This window comes from Cetorhinus maximus, chromosome 10, assembly GCF_964194155.1.
Source record: "Cetorhinus maximus chromosome 10, sCetMax3.hap1.1, whole genome shotgun sequence".
Classification (NCBI taxonomy): Eukaryota; Metazoa; Chordata; class Chondrichthyes; order Lamniformes; family Cetorhinidae; genus Cetorhinus; species Cetorhinus maximus.
In genome coordinates this window covers 25933763-25954791 of record NC_135888.1, presented here as the reverse complement: position 1 = coordinate 25954791, position 21029 = coordinate 25933763, and the positions used below count along the sequence as shown (strand labels likewise).

The 21029-nt window shown below is 46.3% G+C and overlaps 1 protein-coding gene across 5 annotated transcripts in view; it reads left to right on the top strand.

Annotated features, from left to right (window-relative positions):
- rxrab (retinoid x receptor, alpha b) overlaps nucleotides 1-21029 on the top strand; it is a 100049-nt gene that overhangs the window by 44877 nt on the left and 34143 nt on the right. For 4 of the 5 annotated variants that reach the window (XM_078550249.1, XM_078550244.1, XM_078550246.1 and 1 more), the window contains 2 exons: nucleotides 15828-15978; nucleotides 16364-16564. In XM_078550249.1, coding sequence (XP_078406375.1) covers nucleotides 15828-15978; nucleotides 16364-16564 — 352 coding nt within the window. The remainder of the gene's footprint in view (nucleotides 1-15827; nucleotides 15979-16363; nucleotides 16565-21029) is intronic. The other variant, XM_078550248.1, reaches the window with a different exon arrangement.

Here is a 21029-nt window from a genome sequence, read left to right as displayed (position 1 = left end):
GAGGAAAGGTCTGTCACTGTAAAACACTGGGGTACAGCACTGGTAGGAACAGGTCTGTCATTGTGTGACAGTGGGGCACAGTACTGGTTTGGATAGGTCTGTCACTATAACACTGGTGTACAGAACTGGTGGGGACAGGTCTGTCACTGTATAACACTGGGGCATAGTACTGGTGGGGACAGGTCTTTTACTGTATAACACTTGGGTACAGCACTGGTGGGGAATGGTCTGTCACTGTATAACACTGGGGCATAGTACTAGTGGGGAGAGGTCTGTCACTGTATTACACTGAGGTACAGTGCTGGTGGGGACATGTCTGTCACTGTGCAACACTGGGATACAGGACTGATGGGGACAGGTCTTTTACTGTATAACACTGGGTACAGCACTGGTGAGGAAAGGTCTGTCACTGTATAACACGGGTACAGAACTGATGGGTATGGGTCTGTCACTGTATAACACTGGGGTACAGTACTGGCGGGGACAGGTCTTTTACTGTATAACACGGGTTCAGCACTGGCGGGGACAGGTCTGTCACTGTACAACACTAGGGTATAGTGCTAGTGGGGACAGGTCTTTTACTGTATAACACTGGGGTACAGCATTGGTGGGAGACAGGTCTTTTACTGTATAATACTGGGGCACCGTTCTGGTGGTGACTGGCCTGTCACTGTATAACACTGGGGTACAGTACTGGTGGGGACATGTCTGTCACTGTATAACACTGCGGTACAGTACTGATGGCTGCAGCTGTGTCACTGTATAACACTGGGATACTGGACTGGTGGGGACAGGTCTGTCACTGTAACACTGGGGTACAGGACTGATGGGGACAGGTCTTTTACTGTATAACACTGGGTACAGCACTGGTGAGGAAAGGTCTGTCACTGTATAACACTGGGGTACAGAACTGGTGGGGACAGGTCTGTCACTGTATAACACTGGGGTACAGTACTGGTGGGAGACAGGTCTGTCACTGTATAATACTGGGGTACAGTACTGGTGGAGACAGGTCTGTCACTGTATAACACTGGGGTATAGTACTGATGGGGACATGTCTTTCACTGTATAACACTGCGGTACAGTACTGATGGCTGCAGCTCTGTCGCTGTATAACACTGGGATACAGTACTGGTGAGGACAGGTCTGTTGTTGTGTAACACTGGGGTACAGGACTGGTGGGGAAAGGCCTGTCACTGAATAACACTGGGGTACGGGTCTGGTGGGGACAGGTCTGTCACTGTATAACGCTGAGGTATAGGGCTGGTGGGGACAGGTCTGTTGCTGTGTAACACTGGGGTACAGGACTGATGGGACAGGTCTTTTAATGTATAACACTGGGTACAGCATTGGTGAGGAAAGGTCTGTCACTGTATAACATTGGGGTAGAGCACTGGTGGGGAAAGTCTATCACTGTATAACACTGGGGTACAGGACTGATGGTCATGGGTCTGTCACTGTATAACACTGGGGTACAGTACTGGTGGGGACAGGTCTTTTACTGTATAACACTGGGGCTCAGCACTGGCAGGGACAGGTCTGTCACTGTACAACACTGGGGTATAGTGCTGGTGGGGACAAGTCTTTTACTGTATAACACTGGGGTGCAGCATTGGTGGGAGACAGGTCTTTTACTGTATAATACTGGGGCACCGTATTGGTGGTGACTGGCCTGTCACTGTATAACCCTGGGGTACAGTACTGGTGGAGACAGGTCTGTCACTGTATAACACTGGGATACAGTACTGGTGGAGACAGGTCTGTCACTGTATAACACTGGGGTACAGTACTGGTGGAGACAGGTCTGTCACTGTATAACACTGGGATACTGGACTGGTGGGGACAGGTCTGTCACTGTGTAACACTGGGGTACAGTATTGGTGGTGACTGGCCTGTCACTGTATAACACTGCGGTACAGTATTGGTGGTGACTGGCCTGTCACTGTATAACACTGCGGTACAGTACTGGTGGAGACAGGTCTGTCACTGTATAACACTGCGGTACAGTACTGCTGGGGAAAGGTCTGTCTCTGTATAACACTGGGGTACTGTGCTGGTGGGGACTGGTCTCACTGCATAACACTGGGGTATAGTGCTGGTGGGGACAGGTCTTTTACTGTATAACACTGGGGTACAGCACTGGTGGAGAAAGGTCTGTCTCTGCATAACACTGAGGTACAGTGCTGGTGGGGACAGGTCTTTTACTGTATAACACTGGGGTACAGTACTGGTAGGGTCTGGTCTGTCTCTGTGTAACACTCGGGTACAGTACTAATGGGGACGGGTCTTTCACTGTGTAACACTGGGGCACAGTACTGGTTGGGACAGGTCTGACACTGTATAACACTGACATACAGAACTGGTGGGGACCGGCCTGTCACTGTATAACATTGGGGTCTAGTACTGGCGGGGAAGGGTCTGTCACTGTATAACACTGGGCTACTGGTGGGGACAGGTCTGTCACTGTATAACACGGGACGTTAGCCTTGGTTTAACTATTGAGTTGCTGAATTGGACTTGAACCTCGGACTATTTATCTCAGTGATTAGTGTGCTTCCCAGTGAGCTGTGACAGCCTGTAATAACCAGTGCAGAGCCTTCCCCATTCATGAGGATGTATGAGCGTCCATGAGTGAAGGCCGTTGTGTATTCTGTTTTGAGTGGCAGGGTATTTGCTGATTCGTGGTCACAGATTTGAGATAATTGGCAAGAGTCCATGTGGACATAAGGAAAACCTTTTAATTGTTGTAGTAGAAAGGGTTAAAAGATAGCATATGATAATATATAATGTAGATGATGATGCATTAGTGACATCAGTCAGTCAAGTATTGGACAGTCTCTCTCTCTCTCTCTCTTGAGAGCTTGGAATCATGCCTAGGAGCAACATGCTTACTCTAACCTGTTTAGATGTAGTACTAATAAGCAAGTGTTAAGCAGATACCAGAGGATGTCTACAATCTAAGAACCAAGTTCCATGCCTGGAGTCCAGCACAGAAGGACCCGATCTAAGAACAATTGCGATCTGCAATAAGCTGCCTAAAAGGGTGGTGGAAACAGATTCAAAGATAACTTTCCAAAATAGAATTGGATAAATACTTGAAGTGGAAATGTTTTCAGGGCAGCGGGGAAAGGGCAGAGGAGTGGGACTAATTGTATAGCTTTTTCAAAGAGCTGGCATAGGCATGTTTGGCTGAATGGCCCCATCCTGTGCTGTGTAATTGCCCCCTCTCCAGTTGAGTGGAGGTTGGTGAATGAGGATCAATGTTTATTTATATTTAATCTCTTACATCCCGCATTCTTGACTAACTCGATGATTTCTGTTCTCTGAATATTTTGCTGCCCTCTGGATGATATTCCCCAGCTGATGGATTCTTTTGTTGTTTTGTTTTGCATGTTCTGGTGAACTGCTTAAGCCCTTTTATTCAGTTGAATTTTTGAACGAGCTTGTACTGCGCGATGAATGGATGTTAAACCCAACGACATGAATCTAACTGAAAGATTAGCAGGATGGTGTCAGAATGTGGAAAGCTCAGTGAGATTTAATTATTTGTGTCTTAACTTGTTTAAACAGGATTGAAATATGTGTGTGTTGTTCATGGCCTGTTTCTCTCTGCTCACTTCTCAACTCTAAGATAGAGTAAGTTAAGTGTTGCCTGGGTTCATGCATTGAGCTGGAGGGAGTGGGTACCTGAGTATTTTCAGTGACCCCCAAGCTGTGGTGAGGAGGTTCCAGGTGTGTGGTTGCTTTTGGCATTTTCATGTAGGTTTGTTGAGCAGGTTGTTCCTGTACCTGAGCTTGCAGAAACTCTGCAACCCCCCCCCCACCCCTGCTCCCCCCAACCCTACCACCCCGCCCCAATAATAGGTTACTTGGATACACATGTTAGGAATGCTGCGACTGCAGAGAGCCAGAGGCTGGGTAAACATTGACAAGAATATCGTCCTTCCTCCTCTCGTGTTACTGCCTCGATCCCTGGGCTCTCTTGAACTGTTACATTCGGAATGACAGTCATGAGACTGTATGTGGAAGCTCACATGAGGTCAGCAGGATAAACACAGTGTGGTTCCTCTGCCAAGAAAACCATTCTCTGTGGCCGATTCAGACAGCTCCCTTATGGATTTCATTAGCTGTCTTCCTGTATGCCTGCGAGGTAGGAGCCTGTCCCAGCGAGGGCCTCCTGCTAATCAACAGGAAGATGAATTGCCTGGCGTCACCAGTGTCTCCTCCCAGGCAGGCCTGGCCTCGGCTTCCTGTTTCTCGGTGAGGTTTATTGCCTGCAGGTGTTGCTCACACTCCTCTCCTCAGCCCCAGCTCCCCACACTCAGCCGTCTCCCTCTTTTATTGCTGTCTGAATTTCCATGTGTGCTCACTGCCCTCATTAAGGTAGAGAGTTTGTAGGAGATTGAGAAAAGGTTCCAATACTTTCCAGCTTTAAAGATCTCTCTCAATTCTCCGTCTAGGCGCCAGCATCTGTGCTTGAGCAATTGCACACTGAGAGTATGAACTAAAGCAACAAGTTGATAACGAGTGTTTGATTTAATTTGCTGTGAACTGTGAGATGTTGCTGCAGTGCTTGGAGTTATGAACTGAATTAAATTCTCAGGTTCAGTCCCCAGGTTCTGTAAGCAATGCCAGGCCAGTCCCAGGAAACTGGGACTGTGTCAGGACAGCCAACCTGGCTCTGTATAACATTGGGGTACAGTACTGGTGGGGACAGGTCTGTCACTGTATAACATTGGGGTACAGTACTGGTGGGGACAGGTCTGTCACTGTATAACATTGGGGAACAGTACTGGTGGGGACAGGTCAGTCACTGTATAAAACTGATCTACAGTACTGGCAGGGACAGGTCAGTCACTGTTTCACACTGGTTTACAGTACTGGTGGGGACAGGTCTGTCACTGTCTAACACTGGGACTGGTGGGGAATGGTCTGTCACTGTATAACGCTGAGGTACAGTACTGGTGGGGACAGGTCTGTCACTGTATAACGCTGGGGTACAGCACTGGCGGAGACAGATCTGTCACTGTTTAACACTGGGGTACAGTACTGGTGGGGACAGGTCTGTCACTGTATAACACTGGGACGGGTGGAGAGTGGTCTCTTGCTGTATAACACTGAGGCTAGGTACTGTTGGAGAGTGGCCTGTTACTGTATAACACTGGGGAACAGTACTGGTGGGGACAGGTCTGTCACTGTAGAACACTGGGGTACAGCATTGGTGGGGACAGGTCTGTCACTGTATAACACTGTGGTACAGTAGTGATGGGTGCAGGTCTGTCATTGTATAACATTGGGGTACAGTGCTGATGGGTGCAGGTCTGTCACTGTATAACACTGGTCTACAGTACTGGTGGGGACAGGTCTATCACTGTATAACACTGGTCTACAGTACTGGTGGGTGCAGGTCTATCACTGTATAACACTGGTCTACAGTACTGGTGGGTGCAGGTCTATCACTGTATAACACCGGGGTACAGTACTGGGGGAATCAGGTCTGTCACTGTATAACACTGGGGTACAGTACTGGTGGGGAAAGGTCTGGCAATGTAAAACTCTGGGGTACAGTACCGTTGGAGAATGGTCTGTCACTGCATAACACTTGGGTACAGTAGTGGTGGGGACAGGTCTGTAACTGTATAACACTGGGGTACAGGACTGGTGAAGTCCGGTCTGTCACTGTATAACATTGTCGCCATGATAAGTGCTATAAAAATGCAAGTCTCTTTTTCATGTATCTAACCCCGTGCTGTACCTGCCGTGGGAGTGTTTGATGGGGACAGTGTAGAGGAAGCTTTACTCTGTATCTAACCCCGTGCTGTACCTGCCGTGGGAGTGTTTGATGGGGACAGTGTAGAGGAAGCTTTACTCTGTATCTAACCCCGTGCTGTACCTGTCCTGGGAGTGTTTGATGGCGACAGTGTAGAGGGAGCTTTACTCTGTATCTAACCCCGTGCTGTACCTGTCCTGGGAGTGTTTGATGGGGACAGTGTAGAGGAAGCTTTACTCTGTATCTAACCCCGTGCTGTACCTGTTCTAGGAGTGTTTGATGGGGACAGTGTAGGGGGAGCTTTGTTCTGTATCTAACCCCATGCTGTACCTGTCCTGGGAGTGTTTGATGGGGACAGTGTAGAGGGAGCTTTACTCTGTATCTGATTCATCTCCAAACTCCAGCAACCTGTTGTCATCTCTTAAATCTATATTCATATTCCCTCACTTGGTGTAGGTACCTCTGCCTACATGTTTTCACTACTGCAGTAGCAGAGATGTCCCTAATCAAAGTCACACAGTGTATCCTCTGTGATTGTGACTATGCTGCACTTTCCTCATCCTCTCTGCTGACAGTCAGTCACACTGACCTACTTAAACTGCTACCCTCCATTATCCAGTTCAGTGTGACTGCCTCAGTCGGTTCCTCTCTCACCCAACCAACTTCAGAGGCAGCAAGTTCCTTATTCCAATGAGTCTGAACACTTCCTCACCAATATTACACCATAGCCTTCCGGGTTGGTTCCACCCCTGATTTTATCACAGCAATGCCCCAAGGGGTGTCCAACCCTCCTTTAGATTATACCTGACCCCAGGAGGCACTATCTCGTTAAAATAGACTCCAGGTCCACAGTTACTGCACACACACACAGACTAACTGGTTTTGAAATGGTTCCCACGTTTCCTGCTGTTTCTTTGTGATGCATGCTAGTCTATCAAATTGGAAACATTCGGTAGTTTTGTTCCTAGCTGGCGTTTGGGAAAAGGAGCACAGCTGTAGCTCACTTCAATCCAAGCTGCCTTTCAAAAACCTCAGTCAGAAACCCGTGCACTGCAGCAACATGTCTGTACGCTCTAAGAGAGCAGTAAAACGACACTACAATCACACCAGCCAACCTTTAGGCTATTTTTCAGAATTATTCCCCCAGTTCATTCCATTCATCGCGCTGGCTCTTGTGGAGGGGCTCTAATCTCAAATTCAGGGGAACAAAACTCTTACAAATTGCAGTGGTCTCTGGTTAGATTCTTTCCATTGCATTTTAAATATGACCATTCCCTGCAAATACGGCAGATCACCTTGGCAAGCAATGCTGCTACAATCAGTCAAACACTACCTCAGGGAGATACTCCTTCACATATCCAATTCCTATCACCAACGAGTTAATAGAATATGTAGCTGGGAAGAACAATGTTGGATGGAACGGAATGCAAAGCATTGTGCTGCACACAGGAATGGAAGGTAGGAAATATCTGAGCTTCAGCAATGATGGAGAAATACCAATGGGTGAAGTCGGGAAGAGATGCAGGGGTGTCAGCAGCAGGATTACCTGATCACCAGCTAACTGTCGCTGCAGAGATTTGGGGGACTGCAACAACACCCTCTCACTTACGGTGCAATTTGCAGGGCTCAGGGACTGCATAGAAAAATCAAAGAAACTTACAGCACAGAAGAGGCCATTCAGCCCCTCATGCCTGTGCTGCCTCTTTGAAAAAGCAGTCGTGCTTAGTCCCACACACCTACTTTCTGTCACCACCCTGCAGATCCCTCATCCTTAAGTAACCGCCTGACTCACTTTCAAAATTATTTATGGAATCAGCTGTCACCACCCTTCCAAATCCTGTCAACCCTGAGTGAAAAAAAATCTCATGTCCCCTCTAGATCTTTTGTTAATGATTTTAAATCTCCAACCTCTGGGCATTGACCCACTCGCCAGAGGGAACAAATTTTTTCTCTGTCTCGTCTATCAAAACCTCTCATCATCTTATAAACCTCTATTAGCTCAACCATCAGCCTTCTGTGTTCCAAGGAGAACAGTCGTAACCCTTTCAACCTCTCCTCATAGCTGAAGTCCCTCATCCCCGCCAAAATCCTCGTAAATTCTCCTCTGCACCCTCTCCAAGGCCTTGACATCTTTCCTGAAGTATGATGCCCACAATTGTCCACAATTCTCCATCTGAGGCCTAAATTGCGATTTATAAAGTTCCAGCATCATTTCTTTGCTTTTATATTCTACTCCTCTATTTATAAACCCAAATAACCCATATACTTTTTTAACCACCTTATCAACTTGCCTTGGCCCCTTTAATGATATGTATTTGGCATCAAGGGCTCATTGGCCAACTGCACTTTTAAAAAAAGTGGAATTTATAGTGCAGTAAAAATATAGAAGAATCCCAGAAACTGAAACAGTGACACTCTGGTAACTTGGTTCTCTGCCCAGAAATAGAAGGACTGACAATCCAAGCCAAAAAGATCAAGTTCCCAACTGGGTGTGACACTTAATGGCTCAGAATTGAGAAGCTGACAATGGCCAAATTGCAGCAATTGCAGCCAATTCTACAAAGTGTTACAGTGATTCAAAATAAGAGAAATCAGTTGCAGACAACAATCTACTCGCAATGTTAACTGGAGAAGTGGTGTCACAAAGCACAAACCACACTCTACAATGTAACTCTAAACAGACCAAACTGCTTCCTATTTCAGCACTGAATAAAACCCAAAACTGCCAAAGCTACCCTCTGTTGACATCTACAAGTCAGAGACCGGGTTCGAGAAGTGCCAGGTAACAACTAGCTCTGACAAATGGAAGCCCAGTCATCTGCCCTTAACTTTCAACCATCATCAGGTTCATGCCTAAATCTTCTGTAAGCATATAAATAGTAAAAGGGTGGTAAAAGAAGGAGTAGGGCTGATGAAGGACCAGAAAGGGGATTTACACATGAAGGCAGAGGGCATGGGTGAGATATTAAATGAATACTTTGCATCTGTCTTTGCCAAAGAAGAAGATGCTACCCAGGCGTGGTGAAAGAGGAAGTAATTCAGCCATTGACAGGGTTTAAAATTAATAAGGAGGAGGTATTGGATAGACCATCTGTGCTGAAAGGATGTATCCTCTTGTGAGAGAGTCCAGAACTAGAGGACGCAGTTTAAAAATAAGGGGCCACCCATCAAAGATGGGGATGAGGAGAATTTTTTTGTGAGGGTTGCTGGTCTTTGGAACTCTCTTCCCCAGAGAGCGGTGGAGGCAGAGTAATTAAATATTTTTAAGACAAAGATAGATTCTTGACTAACAAAGGAGTCAAGGGATATCAGGAGTAGGCAGAAATGTGGAGTTGAGGCCACAATCAGATCAGCCATTATCCTATTGAATGGTGGAGCAGGCTTGAGGGGCTGAATAGCCTACTCCTGCTCCTAATTCGTATTTTTGTATGTAAAGTTGATAAGGCACCAGGGCCGGATGAGTGCATCCAAAGATACTGAGGGTAGGAAGAGTGGAAATTGAGGAGGCACTGGCCATAATTTTTCCTTAGGCTCGAAGGTGCTGCCAGAGGACCGGAGAATTGCAGATGTTACATCCTTGTTCAAAAAAGAGTCTAAAGCTAAACCCAGCCAGTCAATTTAACTTTGATTGTGGGGAAACTTCTAGAAACAATAATTCGGGACAAAATTAATAGTCGCATGGACAAATGTGGGTTGATTAAGGAAAGCCAGCATGAATTCCTTAAGGGAAAATCATGTTTAACTAATTTGCTGCAGTTTTTGAAGAGGTAACAGAGTATTAATAAGGGCAATGCTGTTGATGTCGTGTACATGGACTTCCAAATGGTGTTTGATAAAGTGCCTCACAACAGACTTGTGAGCAAAGTTATAGCTCATGGAATAAAAGGGACAGTAGCAACATGGATGTGAAATTGGCTGAATGATAGGAAACAGAGTAGTGGTTAGTGGACATTTGTCAGGCTGGATGAAGGTTTATGGTGGAGTTCCCCAGGGGTCAGTGTTGAGACCCTTGCTTTTCCAGATATATATTAATGACCTGGATCTTGGTGTGCAGGGGACAATTTCAAAGTTTGCAGATGATACTAAACCTGGAAGCATTATGAACTGTGAGGAAGATAGTGTAGAACTTCAAAATGATATAGACAAGTTGGTGGAATGGGCAGATAGGTGGCAATGAAGTTCAATGTGGAGAAATGTGAAGTGATTCATTTTAGTAAGAAGAGCACAGAGACACAAAATAAAATAAAGAGTACAACTCTAAAGGGGTGCAGAAGCAGAGGGACCTGGGTGCATTTGCACATAAGTTATTGAAGGTGGCAGGACAGGTTGAGAGCACAGTTAATAAAACTGACAGTATCCTAGGCTTTATTGATAGGGCATAGAGTACAAGAACAAGAAGGTTATGTTAAACTTGTATAAGACATTAGTTTGGCCTCAGCTGGAGTATTGCATCCAGTTCTGGGCACTGCACTTTAAGAGGGATGTGAAGGCATTAGAAAGAGTGCAGAAAAGATTCATGAGAATGGTTCCAGGGATGAGGAATGTCAGTCATGAAGATAGATCAGAGAAGTTAAGACTGTTTTCCTTAGAGAAAAGAAGGTTGAGAGATTTGATAGAGGCATTCAAAATCATGAGGGGTCTGGACAGAGTTGATGGGGAGAAACTATTCCCATTGGTCTTAGTGTCGAGAACAACAGGACAGAGGTTTAAAGTAAGCAGTAAAAAAAAGCAAAAGCGAAACGAGGAAAAACTTTTTCACACAGCAAGTGGGTAAGGATCTGGAATGCTCAGCCTGAGAGTGTGATGGAGTCAGGTTCAATCAAGGCATTCAAAAGGGAATTAGTTTGAAAAGGAAGAATGTGCAGGGTGTCACGAAACTGTCATATTTTTCACAATATTATTGTGGGATATTGTAAAGTCGGCTTAAGTATGTGTGTGTGGTTCTGTGTGTGGCTGATTTAATTAAATTAGAGATGGGTAGATGGCAAGGTTTAAATTATCAAAAGGGTTAGGTGTAAAAAGGCATTTGAAATGCTAATGGATGAACTAAGGAAAGAAGTATTTGCATTTTTTAGGTAAGGGGAAAAGTGGTTGGATTTTCAAGACACACGATGAGGTTTTTACAACTGGCAAGATAAATAGGGCAAAGTTATTATGTTGATTTTTCCCAAAAGTGCTGACCATAATGACAACAAAAAAGAGTTTTATATTATGAGAAAAATAAATTCCAAAGATATGGGGGAGCAATGGGATTTACAAATCAAAGAAGGAGAAATATGTTTAGAGAATGATGAAAGGCTGTATGGGGTATGGTTGTGTGAGATCTGAAAGGTACACTGCGAAACAGACTTGGTGGAAAAGCCTCGAGCCACTTTGCGGAAGTCCACTGTTCCAGTAACCAAAGTTGTGTTAAAAGCCTCTGGAATTCCACTGTCAAGTGGGTGCTTGTGGTAACCTTGCTGGATTGTCTCTATAAATTTAAAATATATTTTGGACTGTTGCCTTAAAGTGGGTGTATAGTTGGGAGTCTGGCTAATTAGGAAATTCTGAGCATAGTTATAAAGTAACTGTGTAACAGTAATCTTGTGTATGTGTTTTATTCTTTTGTAAATGTTTTATTTTAATTTTTAAAATCTCTAAATATGTTAGCGGACTCATTCCTTCTGAATTCAGTGCCCAAACCTTCTCATAATAAATACAAATTGCAAATCCATTGTGGTAGCAAGGCCAAGTTTCCATTGTGGAGTTGGTCAGCCTGGCAAATACCACCTGCCACATCATAATAAAAGTTATGGGGAGAAGGCGGGGCAATGGCACTCGGTGAGTCGCTCGTTCGGAGAGCCAGTGCAGACATGATGGGTCACGTGGCCTCCTTCTGCACTGTAACAATTCTGCGATTCTGTGAGGTTCACCTTCATGAACATTCAGAGTTGGGGAAGAGACGTAGAGGTCACCAATGCAAGCAGCTGAATAGGACCACCAGATCAGGGCAGAGTCTGGACCCTCTGTGACACTGCTCAACTCCTGATGTTTGAAACAGGTGCACTGTGGCTGTAGAATGTACTGCAGAGTCAGAGTTCCTTCATCAAAATCTTCCTTGAAATCTCTGCCACTGAGAAACACTCAAGACAACTGTGAACAATTCTGGTCTTCATTTTATAAAAAGGCACTGGAGAAGGTGCAGGACAGACTTACTGGAATGGTGCAGAACTGTGAGGATATACCCTTCAGAAAAGATTGAACAGGATGGGGCTCCCTCTACATTGTCCGCATCAGACACTCCCAGGACAGGTACAGCACGGGGTTAGATACAGAGTAAAGCTCCCTCTACACTGTCCCCATCAAACATTCCCAGGACAGGTACAGCACAGGGTTAGATACAGAGTAAAGCTCCCTCTACACTGTCCCCATCAAACACTCCCAGGACAGGTACAGCACAGGGTTAGATACAGAGTAAAGCTCCCTCTACACTGTCCCCATCAAACACTCCCAGGACAGGTACAGCACGGGGTTAGATACAGAGTAAAGCTCCCTCTACACTGTCCCCATCAAACATTCCCAGGACAGGTACAGCACGGGGTTAGATACAGAGTTAAGCTTCCTCTACACTGTCCCCATCAAACACTCCCAGGTCAGGTACAGCATGGGGTTAGATACAGAGTAAAAGCTCCTTCTACACTGTTCCCATCAAACAATCCCAGGACAGGTACAGCACGGGGTTAGATACAGAGTAAAGCTCCCTCTACACTGTCCCCATCAAACATTCACAGGACAGGTACAGAATGCAGGCTGCAGGTAGAGTCCATTATAAAAGATTTAATAGCTGAGCACTTGGAAAACAGTGGCAGAATCAGACAGAGTCAGCATGGATTTACGAAAGGGAAGTCATGCTTGACAAATCTACTGGAATTTTTCGAGGATGTAACAAGTAGAGTTGATGAGGGGGAGCCAGTGGATGTGGTTTATTTGGACTTTCAGAAGGCTTTCGACAAAGTACCACAAAAGAGATTAGCGTGTAAAACTAAAGCGCATGGGATTAGGGGTAGTCTATTGAGATGGATAGAAAATTGGTTGGCAGACAGGAAACAAAGAATAGGATTAAACGGGTCTTTTTCCTAATGGCAGGCAGTGACTAGTGGAGTACCGCAGGGATCGGTGCTGGGACCCCAGCTATTCACAGTATATATTAATGATTTAGATGAGGGAACTAAATGTAATATCTCCAGATTTGCAGATGACACAAAGCTGGGTGGGAGGTTGAGCTGTGAGGAGGATGCAGAGAGATGCTTCAGTGTGATTTGGACAAGCTGAGTGAGTGGGCAAATGCATGGCAGATGCAGTATAATGTGGATAAATGTGTGGTTATCAATTTTGGTAGCAAAAACAGGAAGGCAGATTATTATCTGAATGGCTATAAATTGAGAGAGGAGAATGTGCAACGAGACCTGGGCGTCCTAGTACACCAGTTGCTGAAGGTAAGCATGCAGGTGCAGCAGGCGGTAAAGAAGGTAAATGGTTTGTTGGCCTTCATAGCGAGAGGATTCGAGTACAGGAGCAGGGATGTCTTGCTGCAGTTATACAGGGACTTGGTGAGACCACACATGGAATATTGTGTGCAATTTTGGTCTCCTTATCTTGCTATAGGGGGAGTGCAGCAAAGGTTTACCAGACTGATTCCTGGGACGGCGGGACTGACATATGAGGAGAGATTGAGTCAGTTAGGATTATATTCGCTGGAGTTGAGAAGAGTGAGGGGGGATCTCATAGAAACCTATAAAATTCTAACAGGACTAGACAGGGTAGATGCAGGAAGGATGTTTCCAATGGTGAGGGAGTCCAGAACCAGGGGTCACAGTCTGAGGATACGGAGTCGACCATTTAGGACTGAGATGAGGAGAAATTTCTTCTCCCACAGAGTGGTGAGCCTGTGGAATTCGCTACCACAGAAAGTGGTTGAGGCCAAAATATTGCATGTTTTCAGGAAGGAGTTAGATATAGCTCTTGGGGCGAAAGGGATCAAAGGATATGGGGAGAAAGCAGGAGCAGGCTATTGAGTTGGATGATCAGCCATTATCATGATGAATGGTGGAGCAGGCTCAAAGGGCTGAATGGCCTACCCCTGCTCCTATTTTCTATGTTTCTGTGCTTGTTGGGGTATGATACGTTGTAAGACTCATTGCGATGCTGAGGCAGTTGATTTGTGAAGTTGTAACTCTGTAGAACTGAGATTCAGTGTACTGGTGAAGGAATCCTGTGTAAGGTCCGAGGCTTTTACATGCTATATATGCTGTATAACAGCACACTCCTGAATAACTGAATGAACTGTTAGTTTGGTCAGTGCAAATGAATTTAATAGTTTTTGATGTGTTTAATATCTACTGGGGCTTGGTATAATGACACAGTTATGTAATGGAAACCTTTGAGCAGCTCACTGACACAATGGACTCAGTCTCTTGTGAAGGTACTGCTGAAAGTGAGAGCTTGTGCTTTGTAGAGGTTGTGGTTTCCATGGTTTTCCTCTAATGCTACAGCCACCAAAGTTTGAATTTGTTCTCGTTGCTGTTGGGTAAATTCCCCTTGAGTTACAGTCCCAACAGGAAGCGTTCACATTCTCTATGTTCGTTGATCTGAAATAGGATGGTGATCGGGGCACTAAATTTGTCTCCATTCCAAAGTTAGAGACGTAGTGGGATGAGGGAAAACAGCCAGACTTCCAGCTCCTGATCTCTATCCAATAACAAACAGACTCCTGCTTGTCTGTGTCTGTGAACGAGCGTCAGGTCCATGATTAAAAAGTCATCCAGCTCACGCAAGAGTGGCTGATGGTGTTTCCTTGAGTGCCATGCCCCAGTGACAGTCAACACCCCTGGGTGCCGTGCCCCAGTGGCAGTCAACACCCCTGGGTGCCGTGCCCCAGTGGCAGTCAACACCCCTGGGTGCCGTGCCCCAGTGGCAGACAACACCCCTGGGTGCCGTGCCCCAGTGGCAGACAACACCCCTGGGTGCCGTGCCCCAGTGGCAGTCAACACCCCTGGGTGCCGTGCCCCAGTGGCAGTCAACACCCCTGGGTGCCGTGCCCCAGTGACAATTGACTCTCACTGGACCTGCGCCTCAGTGAGAGTTTGAGCCTCTGAACCTGTGCCCCAGTCGGAGTCTGATCTCCTGGGTGTTGTGTCCCGGTGAGAGTTGACGCCCTGGGTGTTGTGTCCCGGTGAGAGTTGACGCCCTGGGTGTTGTGTCCCGGTGAGAGTTGACGCCCTGGGTGTTGTGTCCCGGTGAGAGTTGACGCCCTGGGTGTTGTGTCCCGGTGAGAGTTGACGCCCTGGGTGTTGTGTCCCGGTGAGAGTTGACGCCCTGGGTGTTGTGTCCCGGTGAGAGTTGACGCCCTGGGTGTTGTGTCCCGGTGAGAGTTGACGCCCTGGGTGTTGTGTCCCGGTGAGAGTTGACGCCCTGGGTGTTGTGTCCCGGTGAGAGTTGACGCCGTGGGTGTTGTGTCCCGGTGAGAGTTGACGCCTTGGGTGTTGTGTCCCGGTGAGAGTTGGCGCCATGGGTGTTGTGTCCCGGTGAGAGTTGACTCCCTGGGTGTTGTGTCCCAGTGAGAGTTGACGCCCTGGGTGTTGTGTCCTGGTGAGAGTTGACACCCTTCAGGGCTTGTGCCTATGCAAGTTGGAACTCTGAGAGAAAACGGGAAATGAAATTGGTGTGAAATTCCACAGCAGCACACTGAAAAGAACAGAATTTCTTTAGAGTGATTAAGAAGATGGGAGCAGTCACAGGCTGTCAGTCCCCCTACCTCCCGGCACTCCCACCAACTGCGGAATGAGTCCAGATTGCCTCTGTTAACCCTTTGCATATTGTTGCTCATTGGCTCTTACTGCATGGTTTCTGTGTGTGGCCTGTTTCTCTTGGACTACGGTGGCATAATACAACCAGCTTAACCGGGCTTCTACAGAGTTACGCTGGATGGCTTTTAGTGTATTTAGATGGGGGAGGGTGAGGAATGGATATTGCGCAGAGCGTAATGCGTTTTCTTACCTTACTCTTCCTTGTGTTGCAGATAAACTCGTCCATGAATTCAGTCAGCAGTACAGAGGATGTGAAACCACCTTTGGGAATTAACGGTGTGCTTAAAATATCGCCTCATTCCTCAAACTGTCCACTTTCCCTCACCAAACACATCTGTGCCATTTGTGGGGACAGGTCTTCAGGTATGTGTGTGTCACTGGTCTCTGTGGTGTCCCATTGCCCTGTACCATCACTATGTCAATGCATCCATGACCAATTGACAAGTCTGTTTGGACTAATCTCAAATTGTTTCTCTGTTGTATTCTGGGGCTGTGCAGTGCCCCCACTGAGTGGGGGGAAGGGTGGTTGGGAAGTGGGGGAGATGTGTGTCCCCAGGGCAATGTGGTACCCCTGGTGTGGGGTTGTACCCCAGCGTAGTTCTGTAGTGAAAGGTGGTCATCTCCTTTTCCCATGCCTTTCCCCCCTGTGTAGATGGGGTTAGTGGTGCTGAGTTTATATTGATATTCACATTATGCGGACACCCAACTACAAGATGAATAATTTCATAATCTTTTTCCCTCCCTACAGGCAAACATTACGGCGTTTACAGCTGTGAAGGTTGTAAAGGGTTCTTCAAACGCACAGTGCGCAAAGACCTTACCTACACTTGCCGTGACAACAAGGACTGTATAATTGACAAGCGCCAACGTAACCGGTGCCAGTACTGCCGCTACCAGAAGTGTCTTGCCATGGGGATGAAGCGGGAAGGTATGGGCGCAGACTTCAGAGGTGTGTCTAGTTAGGTTAAGGGACGTGTGCAGGGCTCGCTCTGCGGAGGCTCTTGGTGACTTGCAGCTTTATTACAGGATAATTGACACTGAAATCACACACACAGCCCCAAGGTGCCACCTCTCTATTGGGTTATTTCACCTCGTTCTGCTCTGCTCTGCACCCACTGTGAGCCCCTCACTCAGGCACTGCTTATCTCCAGGAAGTGAGTTATGCACAAAATAAGACAGGCAGAGGGAGACCCAGTGGTTTCCTCATCCCATAGGTGCCAAAAACTCACTGCTCCTTCAGTCAAGGAGGTCCACGTAGTAAAGGTGGGCAAGCTAACCATTTTACATATGGATGGTTGGCATCAGGGCTCAGCTCAAATTGTCCTTTTCCCAAAGTCTAGGAGGGGTCTCTGGATAGTGATCAGGAGCAGGAACCCGGGCTGATTGCCCCTCTCTGACAGAGGAGTCACTGAGAGCAGAAATACCACAGCTAACACTACTCCGAGTGAGATCAGCTAGACTTCCCAGGGACTGGGAATGGAACCTGGGACATTGCTGCTCTATGAGTGGGTCTTGGTCCTATCCTCCGGATGGGGTTCTCCTGCTCCTCGGGGTTTGGTCCCATCCCCCAGGTGGGGAATGTACCCACTTAGTAGTTTACTTGCTTTCTTTGCTGATTTTAAAAGGAAGAATTTTCTTGGTTAATTTTCTCCTTCAGTGTTGAAAGAGGGCCTGGCCTGGCTTTATCCAAGCTGAGAGACGATCCTTAATCTTCAGCTAGTCCAGTGTTCACCACAGTGAAAGTTCCCAGTAACTCACAGAAACCCAGTGCGTTAATGTAGCCAATGTGCTGGTCACTTTCCATGGGTCATTGCAGCTCTACCTGAGTTCTAAGAGATGTCCAATTGCACCTGGAACAGTGTGCCCTCCCTCAGACTGTGCACCCCCGCCCCACCCCCACCTCCCAGTAATAGAGAAACACTCTCTGGTAATGTTCCCAAAGCTGGCCCTTATCAGTATGGGAATCACCTGGAATTCATAAAGAAAAATTCCCCAGATGCCACTAAAATGAAATATTGCTGAATGATGCAGCAAGTCAGAAGGTTAATGTGAAACCTGCTGCTGTTTGGAGTGCAGGGTGGTGGGGGCATCTAGGACTGGCACTCTCCCCTGCACGTCCCTTGTGTGGTTTGCTGACAGTGAACACATTCGGTAATTCAGCTGCTGTTCCCATCGCTGATGCACAGGCATGCTCCGGTACCAGTAATGGAGGTGTCACTGTTAAAGGTGAACACTGAGACTGTATGTAATCATAATCCATTCCAGATCTCTTGCAGTGGATTGAAGTTCTTCATTTTTAAAGCATGTGTCTTGATAACCTGATTCACTGATTGATTGTTAACCCTTTGATTTTTGGTAACATGCTTACAGCAAAGAAGAAAGGTGATTATGGGTTTCATTCTGGCTGAAAAGTTTTTGTACTTGCCCTTCACTGCTGAATGTAATGGCAAATTATAGGAGCTGCTTTCAGTCTCTGATCAGCCTCATCACCCCAAAACCCTGCCAGCGGAGACTCTGTACTACTTTCTGTCAATGATAGGTAATTGGGCCCTTCAAGTGTGTGAATCCTAGAATCTTTCAGCAAAGCAGGAGGGCATTTGGCCTGTTGTGCCTGTGCTGGTTCTGTGAAAATGTCTTCCAATTTACCATCACTCTCAGCTTTTTCCCTGTAAGATTAATTCTCTTCAAGTACATGTGGAATCTGATTTCACCACTCCTTCAGATAGTGTGTTCCAGATCACAAGAAGTCTCTGTATGAAATAAATTCTCCTTATTTCTAATCTAGTTCTTTTGTCAATTATTTTAAATCTATGGCTTTGAGTTGCCAACTTGCCAGAGAAATTGAGGAAGTCAGGAGAAACTATCAAAAGGCCTCCATCCTGAAGAGCTGAATTAAATCTCTATTTAGCATTCTCTGCTGTATGAAGAACAATCCCAGATTTTTCAATTCCTCTACGTAACTGAACTTCTTCATTGCCAGAAGGGATCTACAGGCCAGTCAGTTTAATCTTAGTGGTGGGAAAGTTTTTAGAAACAATAATCTGGGACAAAATTAATAATCACTTGGACAAATGTGGATTAATTAAATAAAGCCAGCACAGATTTGTTAATGGAAAAACCTGTTTAACAAACTTGATTTAAGTTTTTTGAATTGATAACATGGACGGTTGATGATAGCAAAGCTGTTAACGTGGTGTACATGGGCTACCAAAAAGCATTTGGTAAAGTGCCACATAACAGACTTGTCAGCAAGGTTGAAGCCCATGGAATAAAAGGGACAGTGGCAGCATGGACATGAAGTTGGTTGAGTGACAGGGAATGGAGAGTAGCGATGAATGGCTGTTTTCAAGTTGGAGGAAGGTATGCAGTGGGGCTCCCCAGGCGTCGGAACTTGGGCCACTGCTTCTCTTGATAGATATTAATATCCCAGACTTAGGTGCAGAGGGCACAATTCCAAAATTTGAAGATGACACAAAACTTGGAATTATCATGAACTGTGAAGAGGATAGTGATAGACTTCAAGAGGACATAAACAGGCTGGTGGAATGGGCAGACAAGTGACAGACGGTATTTAATATAGAGAAGTGTGAAATGATACATTTTAGTAGGAAGAACAAGGAGAGATAATATAAGATAAAGGGTGCAATTCTAAAGTGGGTGCAAGAACAGAGGGACCTGGGGGTATTGAAGGTGGGAGGAGAAATTGAGAAAGCAGTTAATAGGGCATACAGGATCCTGGGCTTTGTAAATACAGGAATAGAGTACAAAAGCAAGAAAGTTATGATGAATCTTTATAAAACACTGGTTTGGCCTCAACTAAAGTATTATGTCCAGTTCTGAGTACCACACTTTAGGAAAGATGTGAAGGCTTTAGAGAGGGTGCAGAAAAGATTCATGAGAATGGCTCTAGGGATGAGGGACTTCAGTTATGTGGACAGATTGGAGAAGCTGGGATTGTGGGATAGTTCTCCTTAAAGAAGAGAAGGTTGAGAGGAGATTTGATAGAGGTATTCAAAATCATGAGGGATTTAGAGAAGATAGGGAAAAACTGTTCCCATTGGCAAAGGGATTGAGAACAAGCAGATTATAAGGTGCATGGCAAAAGTACCAGCAGTGATATGAGGAAACCTTTTTCACGTAGCGAGTGGTGAGGATCTGGAATGCACTGGCTGAGAGTGCGGTGGAGACAGATTCAATTGTGACTTTGGAAAGTGAATTGGAGAAGCACCTGAAGGGAGAGAAATTGCAGGAGTATGGAGAAAGAGCGGGGGAGTGGGACTAGCTGAGTTGCTCTTGTAGAGGGCTGGCATGGACAAGATGGGATGAATGGCCTCCTTCTGTACTGTAAACATTCTATGATGCTATGGTATCATCCTGATAAATCTGCTCTGAACCCTCCCCAAAGCCTTGGCATCCTCCTGAAAGCGTGGTGCCCAGAACTGACCACAATACTCCAGCTGGGGCCTGACCAGTCAATAAATGTTTAGTATGACTTCCTTGTTCGAAAAACATTATAAAATGTTTCACTCCGCTTCATGTCCGTGTTGGTGAAAGTTACAAAACGCTTTCTGTGATTGGGCTCAAGAATCTGCTACTGTAATGAGGATTTGGTTGATATTCTGGGGTAAAATAACTTTTCTACATAAAAAAAAGTCTCCAGAGGTCAAGTTTCACTGTACCAGCTTGTGAAATGTGGCCACCAGAGTGAGAAGCAAAGGTGGAGATTGTGGGGAATCGGCTGTCGAGTCTACCCCGCGGTGAGAGTCTATGTGTCGGGGGAGACTAGGGGAAGTTATAGCTACCAGTGTTCTCATGACTCTGTCTGGAATGGGGGTGGGGGCGGGATGGGTGATGTAGAGACTGAAAGGCGATTGGTTACGGAGGCAGCATTGGGAGAGATGGTGGGATGCTCAAATTGGCTAAATCTAGTCAAGATTATGTAACAGGGAAAATTCCTTTGAATATTTTGATTGAGATTAATTTCCAAAATTGATTAATTAAGGAACCAAATGAAGGAAATACTGCTTTATCCTGACCCAAATGTTATATTCTTTGGGCAGTCAGTCAGTGTTTCAGCAGAGAACAATTAGCAGATATTATTCATATAATAACAGTCAGGGACAAGACACACAGAGCATGGAGGGATCAGTGCAGGAGAGGGGGCAATGTTGGGGGGGGGAAGAGGGGGTTGGGCCAGAGGGGGCAGTGTGGGATAGTGGGCAGTGTGGGGGAAGGGGTGGAGAAATGTGGGGGGAGGCTCCCATGGGGTCAGTGTGGGGGTGGTGAGCTAGAGCTGGCAGTTTGGGGGACGCCCAGAGAGGGAAGTGTGGGAGAGGTAGACCAGAGGGGGCAGTGTGGGGGCCCCAGAGGGGACATTGTGGGGGAGGGTGGACTCAGAGGGGGCAGTGAGGGGG